General features: G+C 51.3%; 2 protein-coding genes across 9 annotated transcripts in view; one reads left to right on the top strand and one right to left on the bottom strand.

Annotated features, from left to right (window-relative positions):
• Positions 1 to 8865, bottom strand: part of SSH1 (slingshot protein phosphatase 1) — a 29000-nt gene extending 20135 nt beyond the window's left edge. The window contains exons 1-2 of the mRNA XM_085238665.1: positions 8669 to 8865; positions 5872 to 5912 (exon numbers count right to left, since the gene is read on the bottom strand). Of these exons, the coding sequence (XP_085094791.1) occupies positions 5872 to 5912; positions 8669 to 8734 (107 nt within the window). The 5' untranslated portion in view covers positions 8735 to 8865. The remainder of the gene's footprint in view (positions 1 to 5871; positions 5913 to 8668) is intronic.
• On the top strand, positions 8263 to 17445 carry DAO (D-amino acid oxidase). 8 transcript variants are annotated; one of them, XM_085238672.1, is made up of 14 exons: positions 8263 to 8413; positions 9677 to 9937; positions 10040 to 10333; positions 11105 to 11309; positions 11674 to 11788; positions 11941 to 12017; positions 12295 to 12360; positions 12601 to 12655; positions 13006 to 13110; positions 13189 to 13271; positions 14114 to 14231; positions 14421 to 14519; positions 15336 to 15451; positions 15603 to 17445. In XM_085238672.1, exons 4-14 carry the CDS (start codon positions 11116 to 11118, stop codon positions 15691 to 15693), a joined length of 1119 nt encoding a protein of 372 aa, XP_085094798.1. In that variant the 5' UTR covers positions 8263 to 8413; positions 9677 to 9937; positions 10040 to 10333; positions 11105 to 11115; the 3' UTR covers positions 15694 to 17445. The 8 variants fall into 8 exon arrangements, with proteins under 8 accessions (XP_085094798.1, XP_031411838.2, XP_085094799.1 ...); XM_085238671.1 differs by lacking the exon at positions 8263 to 8413 and adding an exon at positions 8974 to 9235; XM_085238670.1 differs by lacking the exon at positions 8263 to 8413 and adding an exon at positions 8974 to 9133.
• Positions 17446 to 17972: the final 527 nt, after the last annotated feature.

Raw genomic sequence — 17972 nt, forward strand, 5'->3', positions numbered from 1 at the left:
GCTGCCTATAGGGTAACTAAGGAAAATGTTTGCCTTCTCAAATAGTATTTTATTACCAAAAAATGCGAGGCAGGAAGGTTCTTTCCATATTTGTGGCTACGTTAGGGTGTGGCTCTGATGGGTTATAAGAAGTCACCACTCTCAGCTGAAAACATGGAGCTGATCAAATAACAGACAACGTGCTCCAAGATGAAACCCAAAACATCAGAATAAAAAACATCAGCTGCGAATCATAGCACAGCCCAGAGCTCACCCCCATCATCCTCACAGAGCCAGGGTATCCTGCATCCATCCCATCCAAGGAATGGTAAGGAGGGCAGAAGACTCAGCAGGGCTCGTGTTTTTAGGGCTGTGGAGACACAAGGAGTCTGAGCAGGCATTGTTTGGCTGAAGGCGTGGGCCACATTCACAGCACAAGAATGCTGAGAAGGGCTGGAGACACTGCAGGCCATTCACAGCACCAGATATTAACTCTCCTCCGGCACAAAGAGGAAAAAGAAAAATGAAATCAATCACGGAGCCCACGAAAGCTGATTTCCTAAGATAACTAGATTGCTTCCAGCCACTCCTGCTCACTCCACACCGCCTTCAGCCCCGCTCTGTGCAGACAGTGGGGACAGGAGGGGACATGGCAGCTCCATCCCCATTCCATGGCTTTGTGCAACTCCTGCCCAGCTCCATCCCAGCACCATACTGGCACGGAGCAAGGCCCAGATAACAGCTGGAGCCCTGCCTGAGAGAGGTGCAGGAAGAGGGAAGTGAACACAACTCCCCATTTCAGCAGAGACTTGCGCAAAATAAGTTAGCAGAACAGCTCCCAGTGGCCTGGGGAGAGAAAATTCTAGGAATCCCTGGTACGTGATGGTGAAAGGCCAAATAAAACAGAGATTGTTTCACAAGGAAAAAAAAAAATTAAAAAAATGAAATCCTTTTTGCACATCCCATTAATTGCAGAGTTCGGAAAGGCACGGGGCTGAGTGCAGCATCCCCAGCTACGCAACACCTCAGAGCTAACACTTCGAATGGCAGCGGGCGTTTCTGAGATTCCCACTGGAAAATGAGGTCACTGCTGTAACAGCCATAGGGCCAAACCCCCCCCAGACCTCAACCCATCCAGCAGCTGCTTATTCCCCAAATGCTGGCTCCCTTCCCTTCCAATGACAAGTCCCAAAGCCCTGTGTTGTCCTACCCATTCCTTTCTGTTCTTTTTCCTTACAGTTCTGTTCTTCTTTCCATGCTAAAGCTATAGCTCTTCCAACCTAAGCCACTCTACGATATGATTCTATGAGGGCAGCGAGGCCTTCTTCCAACCCAAACCACTCTATGATATGGTACGAGCCCTCCAGGAGCAGCTCTTGCCCTATCCCCATCCCATTCCCCAGATGAGCTGGTGGAAATGGCCCCATCCTCCTACATATCTCCCCGTCACTTAAGGGATGAAAACGACGAGCTGTGTCATTAAGTCACCCCAGTTCACCCACTGGCAGCGTTTCCCAGAGACAAGGAACAAGCAGGAACTCTCCAGCCACACTGACGGAAAAGAAAAGGAAGGTGCAGAAATGGTTCCATGGCTGGAGAACGCAGACCCCAAGCAAAGGTCAGCCAGGACAAGCCGGCAGCATGGGAAGCAGCAGTGGCACAGCAACTCAAAACAGCTCCGCTGCTACATTTCAGAATGACTCCAAAAAAGGCAGCGGAGACCAGGGAGCACTTGACACATTGGTAACGCGTCAAAAGAAAATAAAATAAATCTTGATGGATCACGCGGGGTAAAAGAAGGGCAGGAAAAGTTCTAACCCTACACAGGTACCCCCTCTAGCGTTTGCTGCAGGCTGCCTTACCCACCAAAGCCCAGGGACTTGGGCAGTGGCTTTGGCAGGGAAAGATGAGTGCACAGAGGCTGAGTGGAGCCCTCGTGCTTTCCATCTGCCCTCTTCATGGGGCAGAGAGGGAAAGCAAGCTCTGCAGAGGGGTCCTTCTGATCCCACTGACAAGCACACGACGTGCTTTGCACTGTGAACCATTCGTTTGAGGCTGCACTTATGCCTGCCTTACTTTGCTTTTCAGCGTGCCATTAGAGAGCTTCCACATCACAGATCTGAGCACCTGGTGAATACTGATGAAATAAAAACCTTTGTGCTTTTCACTGAAAGTGAAACCATGCCTCTAAAGGTGTTCTGTCCATTTCACATCCTCCACAACCTCCCAAGGGCATTTGTCAGGCTGGCCACAGCCCCATTTGTATGAGAAATCCCTGACTTGCAGATCTTGGCAGCTGATTATCAAAGATTAAGGTATTTAAAAAAAAAAATCAGGAGGCATTTGGAACCAAAATATTTTTCTGACCCGGCTCTTTGTGCCTAAACAAACAGTAACCACATTGACCTTTACAGGAAAAAAAAAGCATTCAGCACGCAATCGGTTCCTTTGATAACAGGGCCAGAGGGTTTTTGCCAAACTGCTGAGGTTTTGGGGAGGAGGAAAAATAAAAAGAAAAAAAAAAAAAGGGAAAAAGATTTATATATAATTCCTAAATGGTCTGATCACTGCATCTCCAAACCAGCAGCCTCCTGCTGTCCAAGCAAACTCATCCTGCTGCTCAGCATCAAGCCTGCAGCAGTTTCCTGGAAAGGCCAAATCCCAAAGAAGTGGGAGAGAAGTGCAAGCTTCCCCAGCTCGTCCACATATCCTCCCAAACCACCGCAGCCTGGCGAGGCCCAATGATATCCCCACGGGCTCACATGGCCGCACCTCAAGCCAGAAGCACCAGCAGGTCACCAGCCTGTCACTTTGCTGCTCCATTGTACAGAACACGCCAGGGCAGGATGCTGCAGCCCAGCCAGGATGTGATTCAGCGTCCTGTTTTGAACAGTGCACAAAGTCAGCAGCTTCTGCCTCAAGACCTCCCCTCAAACAACTGTCACACAGCTGCTCCAGCCCCACGTACCCCCAGCACCAAAGCACGGCTGCTCAGAGCCATCCACGCCGTGCTGCCACCAGCTGAGCACGCACAGAAATCCCTGCAGAAGTTAAAGGTTAAAGCATTAACAAAAAATTGTTGTGCATTAAAATCCAAGATACAACAAAGCACAGTAAGATCCTCCCAGTGCAGCACGTGGCTCAGTTTCCCTAACCAAAGCAGCCACAGCATCAGGCAGAAACCTGCTTCATTACAATGAATTTAACCTAACGAGCTCCTCCTAACGAGGCTGTCGGTGGATGCTCTGCAAGGAGCCTGCCTGTGGTGAATCTCCTCTTGCTGGGCTGCAGAGGCTTGGGGTTAGGGCTCAAAAACCTGTAGGCTCCACCTAATTCCCCACTGAAACTGAGCTAATGCACACTCCTGTGTGCTTGATGTAACCTCGCCTTGGTTGAGATTTCTCAAGATCATGTGGGTGCTCTGCAGGAGAAAAAAGAATCAAGGCACAGCATCCCATGGCTGGGCAGCATTTGGGAAGGAAGATTGCAGCAGATGATGCAAAGAAAGAAAGGAGGCTGCTGGAATGCCTTTGGGAGGATTCCTAAGCACAGTAATGTCTCTAAACATGCAGATAGTGAAATATTTGAAGGAAAAGCTGAACATATTCCTTCTCTCTGTTTTAGGGTAAAAGTTTTTTCAGGAAGAAAACAGAAAGAAAGGCATTTTGGAATGACACAAACCATACAGGAACTCAGAGCAAAGAGAAGTAAAACACACAGTCAGTTCTAAATCTGGGACACAGACCATTTCCTCCAAGAGTCAGAGAAAAAAGTCTGATAGCTCACATCACCAGATCCAACTGCACAGCCTAGAATGAAAATCCTCAAGTTTTTTGGACAGAATGAAAATTTTCTGTTCGTGTGGATGAAAAAGCTATGTCATAACTGAGTAAGAGCACATTCATTCTGTATCCATGAAATCCAGCCTCAGCTGGCAGCAGGTTGGGCTCTTGTTTCCAACAACTCTTCCTTCTACCTATCAGGGCCTCTGAGGTCTGCAAAGCTGTGTGCTGGAATGCTGACCCCTGCGCTCAGGGCAGATGTGACAAAGCACAGCTGACACCCAAGACTCCAGCAAGGCTGCTCCAGGATTTAAAATCCACTAAAACCAATCCCAGCCCACTCCTAGGCATGTTTCAGAGGACTTGTTCTCCCTGTTGTTGCAGAAGCAGCATGATGAAGTTGAGCAATTCTGCCACCCCATGGGCACCGGGTAAAGTCTCAGGGAACTGATCCAGAGCAGCTCTAGCAGGAGGGGGTGGGATTCATCCAACCCCTGCACAGAGGAGTGTCACCTACCACCAAAGCTGTGTCTGCATCAGTGCCACAGATTTTCCACATGTCCTCAGTGCCGTTCCCCTGAGCACAGCAAAGGCTCAGCACAAGAGACGTCCCATTCTCCAGGTCTGTTTCACAACCTGGTTATCAGATTCTTACCCTGAAAACTGCATAGGAAAGAGTAGCCCCGAGAGGCTGAAGGAAAGGGGAAGCTGTTGGGATCTCAGTTTAACATCACTTTTCAATGGCGTGCAGAAAAGCATTTGGATTTTAAGCTCAGCCCCGTGCTGCCCATTCCCACAGGATCACTCTGGTCAAAGATGGATGCACACTTGTGGCTTGCAAAGTGGTCAGTCAGTCAAAGGTGGTCCTCAAACTCGGTCACTTCCCAGCCATCCCTCTGTGCTTTGCCATCAAGCTGATTTGTAACGTGAAGGAATAAATGGTACTAATATCATTCACACAAACAAAATATCAGCCTGCTGTTGGTAGCCTGTTACTATTCAATACCACACAGAAGAAAGCACAAGGAGCACAAGGATGTGTTGCTGCTCATGCTGTCAGTGGGTTCCTGCTTAAGCTCTTCTTTGTGTAATGAGCCCATAATCAAGCTGGAAACAAAATGAGGAATCCTGAATTTTGCTTTAACATCAGTTGCACCCATGTCACATCACCTCCTACCTTCCTCTCTGATTTCCCTTGCTGGATAATCACATTTGTGCTCTAACATCCACACACTGCACAACCCTGCTGGGTATCACAGGATCCAACCCCAGCCAGCTCTGTCCTCGCTGCAGCCAATTCACCAGGCTGCACTAGAAAGCTGCCACCAGAGTCCAGGTTTTACATCACTGCTGCAATACATCTCAAACCACACAATGGAAAGGAAAGAACAAGAACAGACTCAAAGCAGCAGCATTTGTGGCTTTGCTTTTCTCTCAAGTAGAAAGTCATAACGAGAAGCATAGGCACTGTTGTGTTTTTACATTTTGTCTCTCAGATTGTGGTTTACAGGTTAGAGGGTTATCTACAGCAGCTGATTTTAGAGTGAGCAACCCACATCATTACTCAGAGCCCCATTAGGTTGATGTACCACCAAACTACCTGTGTCATTACTGCTCTCGTGTCTGCACAGTGTCACCAAGGGAAGCCTTGTCCTTTTCCAGCAGGGCATCTCAGCCTTCCCCTCCTCCTTCTGTGAGCAAAATCAGTACAAGCCCCAGAACCCAGGAAGCAAAATTCCCTTATGGGATGGCTCTACATCCAGGAAAGCTCAGAGCTCTGCTCCCTTTCCTTCTCTACTCAGAGCCCCAGAGCAGCAGCAAAGAGAACTGCTGAGATAACAGCTAAGTGTTGTGAACAGAATTGATGAGCAATTTTCCAGTTTCTTCCCATCAAGAACAAAACAAACTTCCTTTTATGCTTTCAGTTCATTAAGCCCTTGTCTCAAACCCAAGCTGATAAGGTGAAGGCCGTCACCAATGCAGAGCTCCCACAGGGCGGCCATGAAAGAGGAGCAAGAAGCCAGAACTTTGGGTGGGACTGGGACTCCAATGCATGGCACACAATTAATAACAGCAAAAACAATGCTTACAGCCAAACAGCTCCGCTTACCTCACATTTAATTTGCGCTCCTCATCACTGCCAGCCTCCAGCTGAGGGGAGAAAAGGAGACAGAGAAAGTTACAAGCTGGTTGTTTCCATAGGACTAAAAGAATACATTCTTTAAAACCATCCTAACAACAGTGGGTGGTTGCACCCCATGTTTTTGCAGCGCTGGGGATAAAGGAGACGCCCTGGCAATATATGCCTGCTGACAAAGGGGCTCATGGGGGCTTTAAGGCTATTAGGCCCTAATCCTGCAAGCTGGTCCTGCAGCGTGCACCACTCTGAAGCACATCAACCTGTCTTGTGCACACAGGAGGGCTGCTGCTGTCCATGAGTGAGTGCTGGGAAGGGCTGGGCCTGCTTCCACCTCCCCACCAGCTCACAGACCAAATTCCACATTAAAGGAAAACAGAGTTTTGGTTAATTGCATCCAGAGCTGACTGGAAGAAAAACAACTCAAAGATCACTCCTTTCCTTTGCTTCTGCATGACCAGAATGAGGGCCAGCAGCATCCCTCTGAAGGGCTGGCTGTGCTGGGGATCCAGGACCTTGTGGATTGTGTTACAACAGGGAAACTTCATCTCAGACCTGCAGCACGTGGGACACCACAGCCTGGATAACTCAGAGCATGCTCTCCTGAAGGTCTGTGTTTCCCCATTAGCACCAGCAACATTTTCTTATTTACTAACATTGCTTAAAACCCACATCAAACAGGGTCCTGGGAAGGGTTAGTTCTTTTCAGGTGGTTTCTCACGACTCAAAAACAAGCAAGTAGTTTCACATCACACAATTTAAGCTTAAAATTTTGAGAGTGTGCACATAGGGACCAGGTTGTTCTGCATCCTCCTCCTATTATGACTCAGGGGTCAGAGCCTGCAACCTGCAGGAACCACACAACCACTCAGTCTGGGCATTGAAGCACAGCCACGGGGAGGAAGAAAGAGGCACAGATCCCATCTCAAACAACCACAATGGACGACAATCTGGAGGAAAGCATACCAGCTCTATTTTTAGTTTGTTTACACGGCGTGGCCAGAGGCAGAGCCAGAGGCAGCCGCAGTGCTCGCAGCACCCCGAGCCCCTTGCCCATGGCCCTGGGAGAGCTGCAGGGTCCAGTGAGGTCACTGCTGTGTTTGTTTGGGTCAGTCACGTAGCAACAGGACGGAGAGCAACGTTTTTTAAACAAGCAGGACTGCAAAATCTCAGATGAGGTTCAGCAGTAGAGCTGGGCCCTGGAGCTGCTTTAGGCTCAGCTTTTGCAGCCACTGACTTGGTTTCAAGTCCACTTTCCTTGCTGCAAGAAAGAAACAATGGAAGAGAGAAGCAGCCCACAGCACAGGCACAGCATCTATCCACATTCTGAGGCATTACCCACAAGGGGTATGGAGTGAGCATGCGGGGCCAGAACACACATCATGACGCCATCACTCCTCTGATGGATCACCCCCATGGATTTATGGTGTGTTACAACAGCGAGTCTCGTGAAGGCAGCAGCATCCGTTTCCTACATTCCTTCAGGCTGAGGAGTTAGGAGAGGCTGCAGCAGATTACTCACAATTAGCAAGAACATTTGGTCATCATTTTCCATTTTAAAAAGATCTATCTTCTGGTAATTAATCGCCATAGGCTAAAAACCCTGCAAATCCATCCATGGGAGAAGGGGGAGAAATGAGGCACTTTTTTGGGGGGGGGGATTTTCCTTTGAAATCTGCTACCAGGCTGAATTCTGATGGTTTGTAGCTCTGCAGAGCTGCATGCCAGGAGGGAACATTCACATGGGAGAGGGGACTGCTCCAAGGGCCACCAAAGCACAGCCAGGAGGCAAGTTTGGTGAAAAACCAGGGGCTGCATGGTTACCCCACCAAGAAACCACTGGTGGGCAATGAGCTGCACGGCACAAAGCCTAACCCAGGTGTGTATGGGCAGTTCCCTCCCAGTTAAGCCCAGCCCAATTGCACCAGCTGCACCTGGTGGTGGCCATCTGGAGAAATGGGATGGTTGTCAGGTTTTCATAGAATCATAAAGGCCGGAAAAGGCCTCTAAGACCATCAAGTCCAGCCTCAACCCACCCTTGCCAGGCCCACTAACCATGACAATCAGTGCAACATCTCCACGTTCCTTTAGCAGCTCCAGGGACAATGACACCACCACATCCCTGAGCAGCCTGTGCCACTGTATCACTGCTCTTTCGGAGAATTTTCTCCCAGTATCCATCCTGACCCTCCCCTGGTGCAAACTGAGGCCACCACCTCTCATCCTACTGCTGTTACCTGGGAATAGAGGCCGGCCCCTCCCCACAACCTCTGGTTAGGAGTTGTAAGGAGCCATGAGCTCTCCTCTCCTGAGCCTCTTCTCCTTCAGACCACACTGCTTTGTCCCGTTCCACAGTTCTGAGCTGCAGGATCTGTGCCAGAACCCAACACGCTCCTTCTGCAGGGCACAAGCACCATCCCCACATCCCTCAGCCAGGGCAGGGCTGCTCCGGGCCCCAACCACCGCACAGAGCTGATCGCCACACAGCTAATCGGGGGCCAGCGGGCCCTGACAGGTGACAAATAGGATTGCGCACCTGCGGGGCCAAGGGCAGGGAGGAGAAGGATGGGGGGGGGAGGGCGAAACAGCTTTTTGGGATCACCAAAAAGAAAGATGGGAGAAGGGGAGCGGTGGGGTGCAGCAGGCGGCAGCGGGGGGAGCGGAGCCAGCAGAGCGAACCGCCGCACGGCGGGGCCGGGTGCACCCCAGGGACGGCCGGGCCCCGCGCGGAGGCCTCGTCCGAGGCCCACCCCACCCCTCCCCGCCTCACCTCGCTGTTGCTGGCCGAGGAGGCGGCGCTGGGGGTCGGCGAGCGCTGCAGCGTGACCAGCGCCATGGCGGGAGGGGGAGGGCGGACCGCGGCGACGAGGGCCCGGCTACAACGGCGGCTGCGGGACTCCGGCCGCCTCCATCCCGCCCGGCGGCTGCGCAGCACCGGGCCCCGCCGGCGGCCGCCGCGCTGCGGGGAGGAGCGAGAGTCGAGGGGCGGGGAGAGGGCCAGGCAGGGCGGGGCCTAGCGGGCCGGGAGCGGGGGCAGGCCTGGGGCCGGGCGGGGCCTAGCGGGGGTAGGCCGCGGGTAGGCCGCGGGCAGGGCGGGGCCTAGCAGGCCCGGTGGGGCTTAGCGGGACGGAGTTGAGGGCGGAGCTTGGGGATTCAGGGCCTTTGAGGGGATGGAGCTGCTGGGTGCTCGGGGGATGGAAGAGCTGTGCGATAGGGACGGGCTGAGAGATTATGGGTGCGGCCCGCGGGAGGGAAGGCTCTGCAGTGCTTCTCTTTGTGGGGGTTGTAGTGGTAGGAGAAGGGGAGCAGCTGTAGCCTGGCAGAGTGGAGGGTTTAGGTGAGATGTGAGGAGGAAAATCTTCAGTGTGAGGGTGTGGAGGTCATTCTGAGAAGCTGTGGGTGCTCTGTCCGTGGAGGTGCCCGAGGCCAGGCTGGGTGTGCCTGGTATTGTTCAGTCTGGGTGAACTCGCTGCTCCCTACAGCTCCCTGAAGGGACAATATAGTGAGGGGGGGGCCCTGCTCCCAGCTATAGGACATGAGGTGATGGCCTCACGTTGCACCAGGGGAAGGTCGGGTTGGGTATTAGGAACAATTCCTTCTCAGAAGGAGCACTGATGCACTGGCACAGCTGCCCAAGGAGGTGGTGGGGTCACTGTCCCCAGAGATGTTCAAGGGATGTGGAGATGCAGCACTGAGCGATGTGGTCGGTGGGTTGGGGTTGCATTCAGTGATCTTAGTGGTCTTTTCCAAACCTTAATGATTCTGTGATTCTATGCAGTGTTCCATGGCAGAGAGTAGACCTGAATGAGTTTTAAGGCCCCTTCCAACTCAAACCATTCCATGGTTCCTTGATTCTATGAAAAACCAGTTGGCTACTGCATCCACATGCCCCGGCCATCCCGAGGAGGTGCCATGGGGATGAAAGGGCATCCACAGAGCATCTGCAGAGCCTCCAATTCCACGTACAGCATCAAGGAATCATACAAGAACCAGACTGAAAAAACCGTGAAGGGTCAGCAATGCCAAAAGCAAGAAGCAGGCAAGTAATAGGGTAATTAGTTTAAGAGGCTTTGCTGATTATACGTAAAGCCTTTAATAATTTAGGCCTTTGAATAACTCTTTTTACCCGTTTTTTCAGCAGAGTGTCTGCCTGTCCCCACCTTCCCCCTACCTCCTGTGGGACTATATTTCTGCTGCTGGGGACTTTGACATGGACTACAGTGACCCTATGGGTTTCCAGAGGATGGACCATGGGCACCAGGGACTCCACCTCCCAGGTCCAAAGTAGAGACTTTGACCCCATTGCCCAGCACAGGGTGCGGCTGCAAGCCCTGGACACTCAGACCTTGGACTGGGGCTCCAAACAAGCTACGCTGCACCAGGGGCTCTGTTGAAGCCTCCAAAATCCATAGAGGCTGCCTGGAGAACTCTGCAGGTAGGTCAGTGGAAGGTTGTGTTTCTGTTATTTATTGACCAGCTGAAGGCTCACGGGGCAGATGGATGCCTCCTTAGCTTGTCCTCAGGGCTGCATTTGGCAGAGATAGCCCTGATTTCTGCTGGCTCTGACCTGTGAGTGGCAGCAGATGGGAAGCAGCATGGTTCTGTCCTGGTGCCCATTGTCTCTGTGACTCATCCTGCAGCCCAAGCAGACGTCAGTCCTGCTGTGAGCTGAGCAGTGCCGCAGGGGTGCTGTGCTTCACCTTATCCAAATGAAACTGGTGTCGAATTTATAATCTTGCCCCAGACCAGGTCTGGCATGCTTCTGGCACCCTAGTGCCCACGGCTGTACCCAGTGCTTTAAAATATGAATGAGACGATCTTAGAAGTCTTTTCCAGCCTTAATGATTCACAGTGACTTCATGATGATCTTGCTGGAGGCCAGTCCCAGGACCATGGGCAGAGCCAGGGCTGTTGGCAAGAGTTCAGGGGCTGCAAGCAATGCTTGAAAACTTTTCCTGCCACCATGGCACACTACAACCCTACGTTCATGATTTCAGTGCCTGCACAGTGCAGGCAGGTATTGAAGAGCACTTTGGAGACTCTGTGGGGAAAATGTTTGCATGTAAAGTGCTCCAAAACAGCTCAACCCCTGTGCAATCCTCCTGTGCTCTAGCAGCCAAACTGGAATCGTGTTGGGTTGATACCGAGAAGCCCCATGCCACCCTGGCTCCAGTGCCTTCTTCCAGGCCTTTTTCTCACCATGCAGAGCCCAGAGCCATGCGCATCGCTGTCATCGGGGCTGGAGTGATCGGCCTGTCCACCGCCCTGTGCATCCATGACCGCTTCCATGCACTGGTGCCCCAGCTGCAGCTGGAGGTCTATGCCGACCGCTTCACGCCGCACACCACCAGCGATGGGGCTGCAGGCCTGTGGCAGCCCTACCTGAGTGACCACGGCAATCTGCAGGAGACGTGAGTTGGAGGAATCTTCCATGGTCCCTTCCAACCCAAGCCATTCTGTGATAACTATGCAGATTAGGGGCTGAGCTGCTGGAGAGGAGCTCTGTGGAGAGTGACCTGGGTGTCCTGATTGATCAAGAGCCAGAAGTGTGTCTTCATGGCTAAGAAGGCCAATGGTACCCTGGGCTGCATTACTAAGAGCACAGGCAGCAGGGTGAAGGAAGTTCTTCTCCCCTCTGCTCTGCCCTGGCGAAGCCATATCTGGAGCACTGGACCCATTGCTGAGCTTCCTGCCTGTCTTGAACTGGGGAGCCACTGGAGAGAGTCCACTGTGGTCGGGACCTGGAGTGTGTTCTGATGGGGTTTTTCCACACAGGCTGTGGAACAAGGAGACCTTTGAGCACCTCCTGGGGTACCTCAACTTGCCAGAAGCGAAGGAAATGGGACTGTTCCTGATTTCTGGATACAACCTGTTTAAGCAGCCTGTACCGGTAAGGAGCAGGGCACAAGGAGGCAGGAAGGGCTCCAGCTCTGGGCAGTGTGCAGGTTTGAGTTTCTGTGCTGGAGCTGGGCTGGTACTGCCCCTGCAGTACCACAACTGATTACTGTCATTTGAGTGATATCAGACCTTCTCCCTTTGCAGGATCCATCTTGGAAGAACATTGTCCTTGGCTTCAGGAACTTGACACCGAAAGAACTTGAACTCTTTCCTGGCTACAGGTACTTTCAGGCCCTTTTTCTGAGAGTTTCTGGGCTCCGTCACAGTTACTTCCCTTAAGAGTTGTACAAATCACCTCAAAGAAAGTGGTAACAATGCATGAAAACCATTCCAGCTCCCTCTCTCATTTCACTACATACCATTGAATTTGAGAAGAAAATAGCTATGCAGTAAATGGGAAAAAATAAAGCCCTGGCTGTGTCCATGCACGAGGCAGGGTGCAACCACCCTTGTACAGCTGTTGTGGTCCTTACTACTTTCTATCCTCATGTCTTTCAGCTATGGCTGGTTCAACACGGCACTGATGTTGGAGTGCAGGAGCTATTTGCCCTGGCTGACCAACAGGTGAGTACTAAGCTCTGCTGCTGCTCTTCCCTGGTTGACCTGCAGGGCTCAGCAGGGCTTTTAGCCATTAGGGAAATGAGCTAATAATGGCTGAAGAGTATTTAAGAACTGCTGAGAAGACTATGGATGTTTATTACAAGGAGCAACAAGCCATACTTACTCTGTGCATCAATTACAGGCATTAATTTGAATGGTACATTGGCTTTTATGTGCCAGTAACAGATGAACTTGCTCTTCCAGGCTGGCACAGAGAGGCGTGAAGTTCTTCCACAGGAAGGTCGAGTCCTTCGAGGAGGTGAGCTGGGGATGTGGGGTGCACGAGGCTGGAATTTCTGCTGCAGAAGGTTCTGTGAGGCCATCCACCCCAAAGCACTATGCTTCAGCAGAACTTAGGGCTGGTGAGGAGCCAGGATGCAGTTGGGAATCAGCAATACAGCTTTGCCTTAAGCTGCAAACACTTTCTTTGCCTGTACACTTAGGAGCTGTGCTGAGGAAGCTATGCCTTGGGTTGGGCCCTTCTGTTCTATTCAGTACCAGAGTGCTGGACCAAATGCATGGTTTGGTGTTGATGCAGGAGTCTTGTGCTCGCTGGGGTAGCATCACTGTGTGCATGCTGCACACTGCACCACCTCTGTCTCTTGGTAGATGTTTTCCCAGGGAATTGATGTTGTCATAAACTGCACTGGCATCCGTGCTGGGGAGCTGCAGCCAGACCCAGCTCTGCAGCCTGCCCGTGGGCAAGTCATCAAGGTGAGGCTGCAACCTGCCCTATATGCATCCTGTGTCCTACCTGTCATCCGCTGTCACCCTCCTGCTTTCTTCCCCCAGGTCCTGGCCCCATGGGTGAAGCACTTCATTATCACTCATGACATGGAGTCAGGGATCTACAGCTCACCCTACATCATACCGGGGTAGGTAGCAGCGATCCTGGAGCTAGCAATGATGTGCACTCAGAGCAACCCCCAGCACGGCTCCCTGTTGACATCTGCACACAAGCTCTGCCTTCCCTGCCCGTCTTTTACTGTGGAGCAGTGCTCAAGGAGCAGCAGTGCCAGACAGAGCCCAGCTTCCAGCACTTCTCCAGCATCTGCTTCCCTCTGGGTGCTTTCTTAGAGATGCTGGGATCTATCTCAGAGGGCAGCAGATGCATGCAGCAGGGTAAATAAATCCATGTCTGCTGTGCATCCCTCCTGTGTCCCCCTGAGAGCAGCCATCCACTGCACTTTGGCAACGGAGAGGTTTTTTAAGCCGTAACCTGAATGCTGCACGTCTGGCACTTCCCATTGTGCTAATATCTGAGGATTAGGCAAGAAGCCCTGATGTAAATAGGAACTTTGAAATGCTCACAGCTCCCAAGTGAAGTGCTCCAACTGATCTCTTATCACAGTCCCAACCCCACAGAAATTCCTCTCTCCATGTGTTTATTTTTGCTAGCTGTTCCATAGCTGGGTATAGGCTGGCTATGAGGGGAGCAGAAAATGGTGGGAATCTGAGCTCTTTGCCAGGAGCATTCCATTCCCTCACCCTGTTGATAGGAGATGAAATCAGCCCTTTTCTTTGCCAGGGCCTTTCGGGTGCTGATAGTGTTTAATGAACAACTTTCCCATGAGCAGACACTCAGGCAGACTTTCCTGCCTGCTTGGCTCATGAGGGTGCCTCAGGCAGGAACATGCTGTGGGCATGGCAGGACCCACACTGAGTGCCTCCATCTGATGGCACCAGGACCATTTACTGCCCTTTGCTCTTGGTGCAGGAGTGAGCTCACAGTTTTGGGAGGCATCTACCAGCAAGGCAACTGGAACGAAGAGAACAGTGCTCAGGACCACAAGTCCATCTGGGAGAGGTGCTGCAGGCTGCTGCCCACGCTGCAGGTGAGTGACTCCAGCCCAGCACCAAACCCCAAAATCAGCAGCACATGGCGACTGCCTTCAGCAAACCCTGAGAGCTGGAGGGTTTTCTGTGCACCCCCTCATTGCTTGCACCTTCTCGGTGTGGTTGTTAGGAGGATTTTGGCTGCTGTGAGTCAGAGCAATGCTGGGCTAATGGGATTCTGATTTCAGAAAGCAGAGATTGTGCAGGAGTGGAGTGGCTTGAGACCAGCACGTCCCAGTGTCCGCCTGGAGCGGGAGAGCATTGGCCATGGGCGTTTGAGGACAGAGGTACTGTGCTCATTAACTGTGGTGCTAATGGGGTGCTGATGGCTACAAACTTGGCTGCTGCTCTGCAGTCACACTGCCAGCGCTCAGCTGTCCTCGCTCCATCTCCCCTCTCCTAATGGCAAATCCTCAATTCAGTTTCAGTCCAGATCAGAGATAAGTGTCAAAAACATTGCGATGGATTTTATGGGGAGAGCATTCCTGCTCTCCCCATAAGGAAAACTTGTAATTGGAGCTTTGTCCTTCACGGACAGAGAAAAATTCAGAGGCACCAAGCCCTGCCTATTTCTCTTTTAAGAGAAAGGAGTTGGGAATGGCACCAGCTGCTGTGTGCCACTGTCCTTGGAGCCTCAGCACAACACCGTCCATGTAGGAGCACATCACTCCTCAGCTCTTCAGCCTGAAACTCATCTGCATTCTTACAAAGGGAGCTGTGGTTTGGGTATGTGCCTCTGTGCAGCTCTGAAGAAAAGATTAGAGCTCCAAAGGGGATGTGACTGCAAAATGTAATTAAGTGTAATGAAAATAGATTCAATTTTTAGCTTGGAAAGCTTTGGAAAGAGCTCAGTGTATTTAGGCAAAGCCCAGGATGTGGTTCAAAGTGAGGCTGTGTTTGAATTGCTGTATGGATCATTCCGTTCCTTTATCAGCATGTCATATCTGTGCAGCTTTGGCACAGGAGCGGTGCAGCCATCGATCCCAGGAGCAAGTTGGGCTCCAGCCGAAGCAAAGCCATTTATCTTGTCAGGAGCAAACCCTACATGCTCTGAGGAGCAGGGTGATGAGCTGCTGTATTCTGACTCCCTCTCTCCCCAGCAGGTCATACACAACTACGGCCACGGTGGCTTTGGGATCACCATCCACTGGGGCTGTGCCATGGCCACAGCCCGGCTGCTCGGGAACGTCCTGCAAGAGAAGCAGTCCCAGTCCCGCCTGTGAGTTGCCTGCTCAGCTGGGATTATTGCGATATCAGTAGCTTAGAAATCACAGCAAAAAGATGCAAGTAACAGTGGTGCACATGGGCTGTTGACACTCCTGCTGGCTTTGCTGACGCTTCCTCCTGTCTTGTTTTCGGGTTGCTGCCAGTTCTGCTGCTGCCATTTGCCAGACGGCCGAATTTCCTCCATCATGGCCTCGTGCAACCTACCCAAAGGAAGTGCTTGAAAACATGGACTAATTATCTGTGACAAAGTGCACTTCTGTCTCAGGGATCAGTCTGCAAAGGGCAGGTGGAGTTCAGCTGAAGCCTTGGCAGTCCTGCAGTTTATCTGCACACTGGGACAGGATCTGAAAGCGAGCTGGTGCCACGCGAGGTCTCCACTGGCTGCTCAGACACCCAGCACGTAATTGGATTTGCAAGCTGCCCCCAAGAGGCAAAAGCTCCTTAGTAGGAAGAAGCTCCTGGGGAAGTAACAATGGCCTCACAAGCACGTGCTCCACTTGCAATTGCTTTTCTTACACTCATGCTAGGACAAAGCATGGGTCTGTCGCACCTGGTTAATGTATCTGGCAGCAGACAGCAGTGGTTACCTAAAATGGCTTTCCAAGTGATGTTTTTAGTAACAAAAGCAACATGTTCCAGCCCTGTGTACTTGCCAATTCCTATATATAGCACAGTGCATATGCCAAATAGCTGTTCTTGTCCCTAAAACTCCCACGGGCACTTTGGTTTCTCATTTCCCTCAGCTGTGAGATGTGGCTGGAGGTAGCGTTGGAGCTGTGCTGATCAGAGGAGGCAGGAACAGCTCCCGGGGGGTGACTCTTCTTGGAGAGAGGAGCAGGAGATGGTCAGTGTAACTTCCAGGGGTCCCAGGCCTGGCTCTAGAGATGAGCTTTGGCCTCTTGTTCTGTGCCACGTGCCTTTCCTGCTGTAAAGATTTCACAAACAGAAAGGTGCTGTGAGGTCAGGAAGCATCAGCCTCAGATCCAAAGTGCCATATTGGTAAATCAGGTGAGCTGCTGCAGTGCAGCCAGGTTTGTCTCACCTCCTCAGGAGCTGGATTCAACAATCCCATGGCCCCTGCACCCTGCCCATGGACCTGTCACAATGCTTCAGGTTACCCAAGAGCGAGTGCTCAGTGCTGCAGGAAACAATCCACACACACAAGACCTGCTGCCTCCAGGCATGTATGAGTCTTGTCTCAGTTTCTGAAGAGCTGTGGAGGTCACTGTGCCAGCACAGCCCCAGGAGACCTCCCCATGACACGATTCTCCACTGAACACTGTGATTGTTCACACTCTGAACTTACCTAGTTTTACACATTGTGAGCAGTGGGAACAACCTGAGAAGCTTTGCTGAGCACATGAGCTCAGTGTTTGCCCTTGTACAAATGCAGCAGTAGTTCTCACCATAAGGGTTCTCCACCTTTTACATCCTTGGTGCTTGCTTATGCTGTGACACCTGCAGCGCCACTGTGGGAATAAGAGCTCCTCTCACGTCCAGTTTGTCTGCCAAAGGGTTTCCCACTTCATCTGGCAGCTCACCTGATGTACTGCAGTCACATTCAGAGGATTGTCATGCAGAAAAGAACAGTGAAAAGAAAATACCTAGAGAAAATTTACCATTGATGGATGCTAAACCTAATTGTCTGTAATATTGCGACAGTAGGAGCTGATTGGTGAAGTGGCATCCACTTGAGTTCACTTATTCCAAATATATGAGGTATTAAGGACTATATTCTCCTCACGTTTGTGCTGCTGTAACTCCAAACAAAGAAGCAAGCTGGCAAAAAGCAGTTGATTCTTCTGATCTCAGAGCCTGTAGGAACAGCTGCCCTGCATCGGTCAGAATGACAAATGCAGTTGTATGTGACCTCTTAGAAAACAAACAGAAATGACTGGGGATGGGGTTTTATTTGCAGTTTCTGTGTTGCTTATTTTCTAAAAGGCTACAATTTAATGTGTGTGCACAATAAAGATCATAGCCAACTATCTTGTGTTTGATGCTTTTTTTTTTTTAAATGGTACCGTGGATAGGACTCCAAATACTGATTTGACAGAAACATTCCAGCAGATCATCATTCCTTCTCCCAGTGTTTAATGCTGCATATTTCCTGGATGTTTCTTCCTGCAGAAGGAAGAGCTGTCATTTCACTTTCTGAGTAGACAAACAAAGCTGAAATAGCACAGTGTGAAGCAGTTTGGGCGTCTGCATGTGGCTGCCAGTAGCCCTCAGACTGCTAAGAGCTCACAGACAGAACCGAGTGGGGTGCTGCCATTGGGCTCAGCTGATCGCTCTGCTTGGGGAGCAGAGCTACAGGAGCAGTATTTTGCACTGCTGGAAGCCGTAAATGGAACACCATGGGATAGAAGAATCATTGAGAGGTAAGATTATTTTTGTGGCAATGGTAAGGTAAGAGAACCAGGAGGGAGCCTGGACAGCTACTGCAACTGTATTCTTGACAAGTAATAAATGCCCCCTCCAGAAGCAAAGTCAGCACATTTCAGGAACTCTCA

The sequence above is a fragment of the Meleagris gallopavo genome, chromosome 17 (assembly GCF_905368555.1).
Source record: "Meleagris gallopavo chromosome 17, MGAL_WU_HG_1.1, whole genome shotgun sequence".
Taxonomy (NCBI): Eukaryota; Metazoa; Chordata; class Aves; order Galliformes; family Phasianidae; genus Meleagris; species Meleagris gallopavo.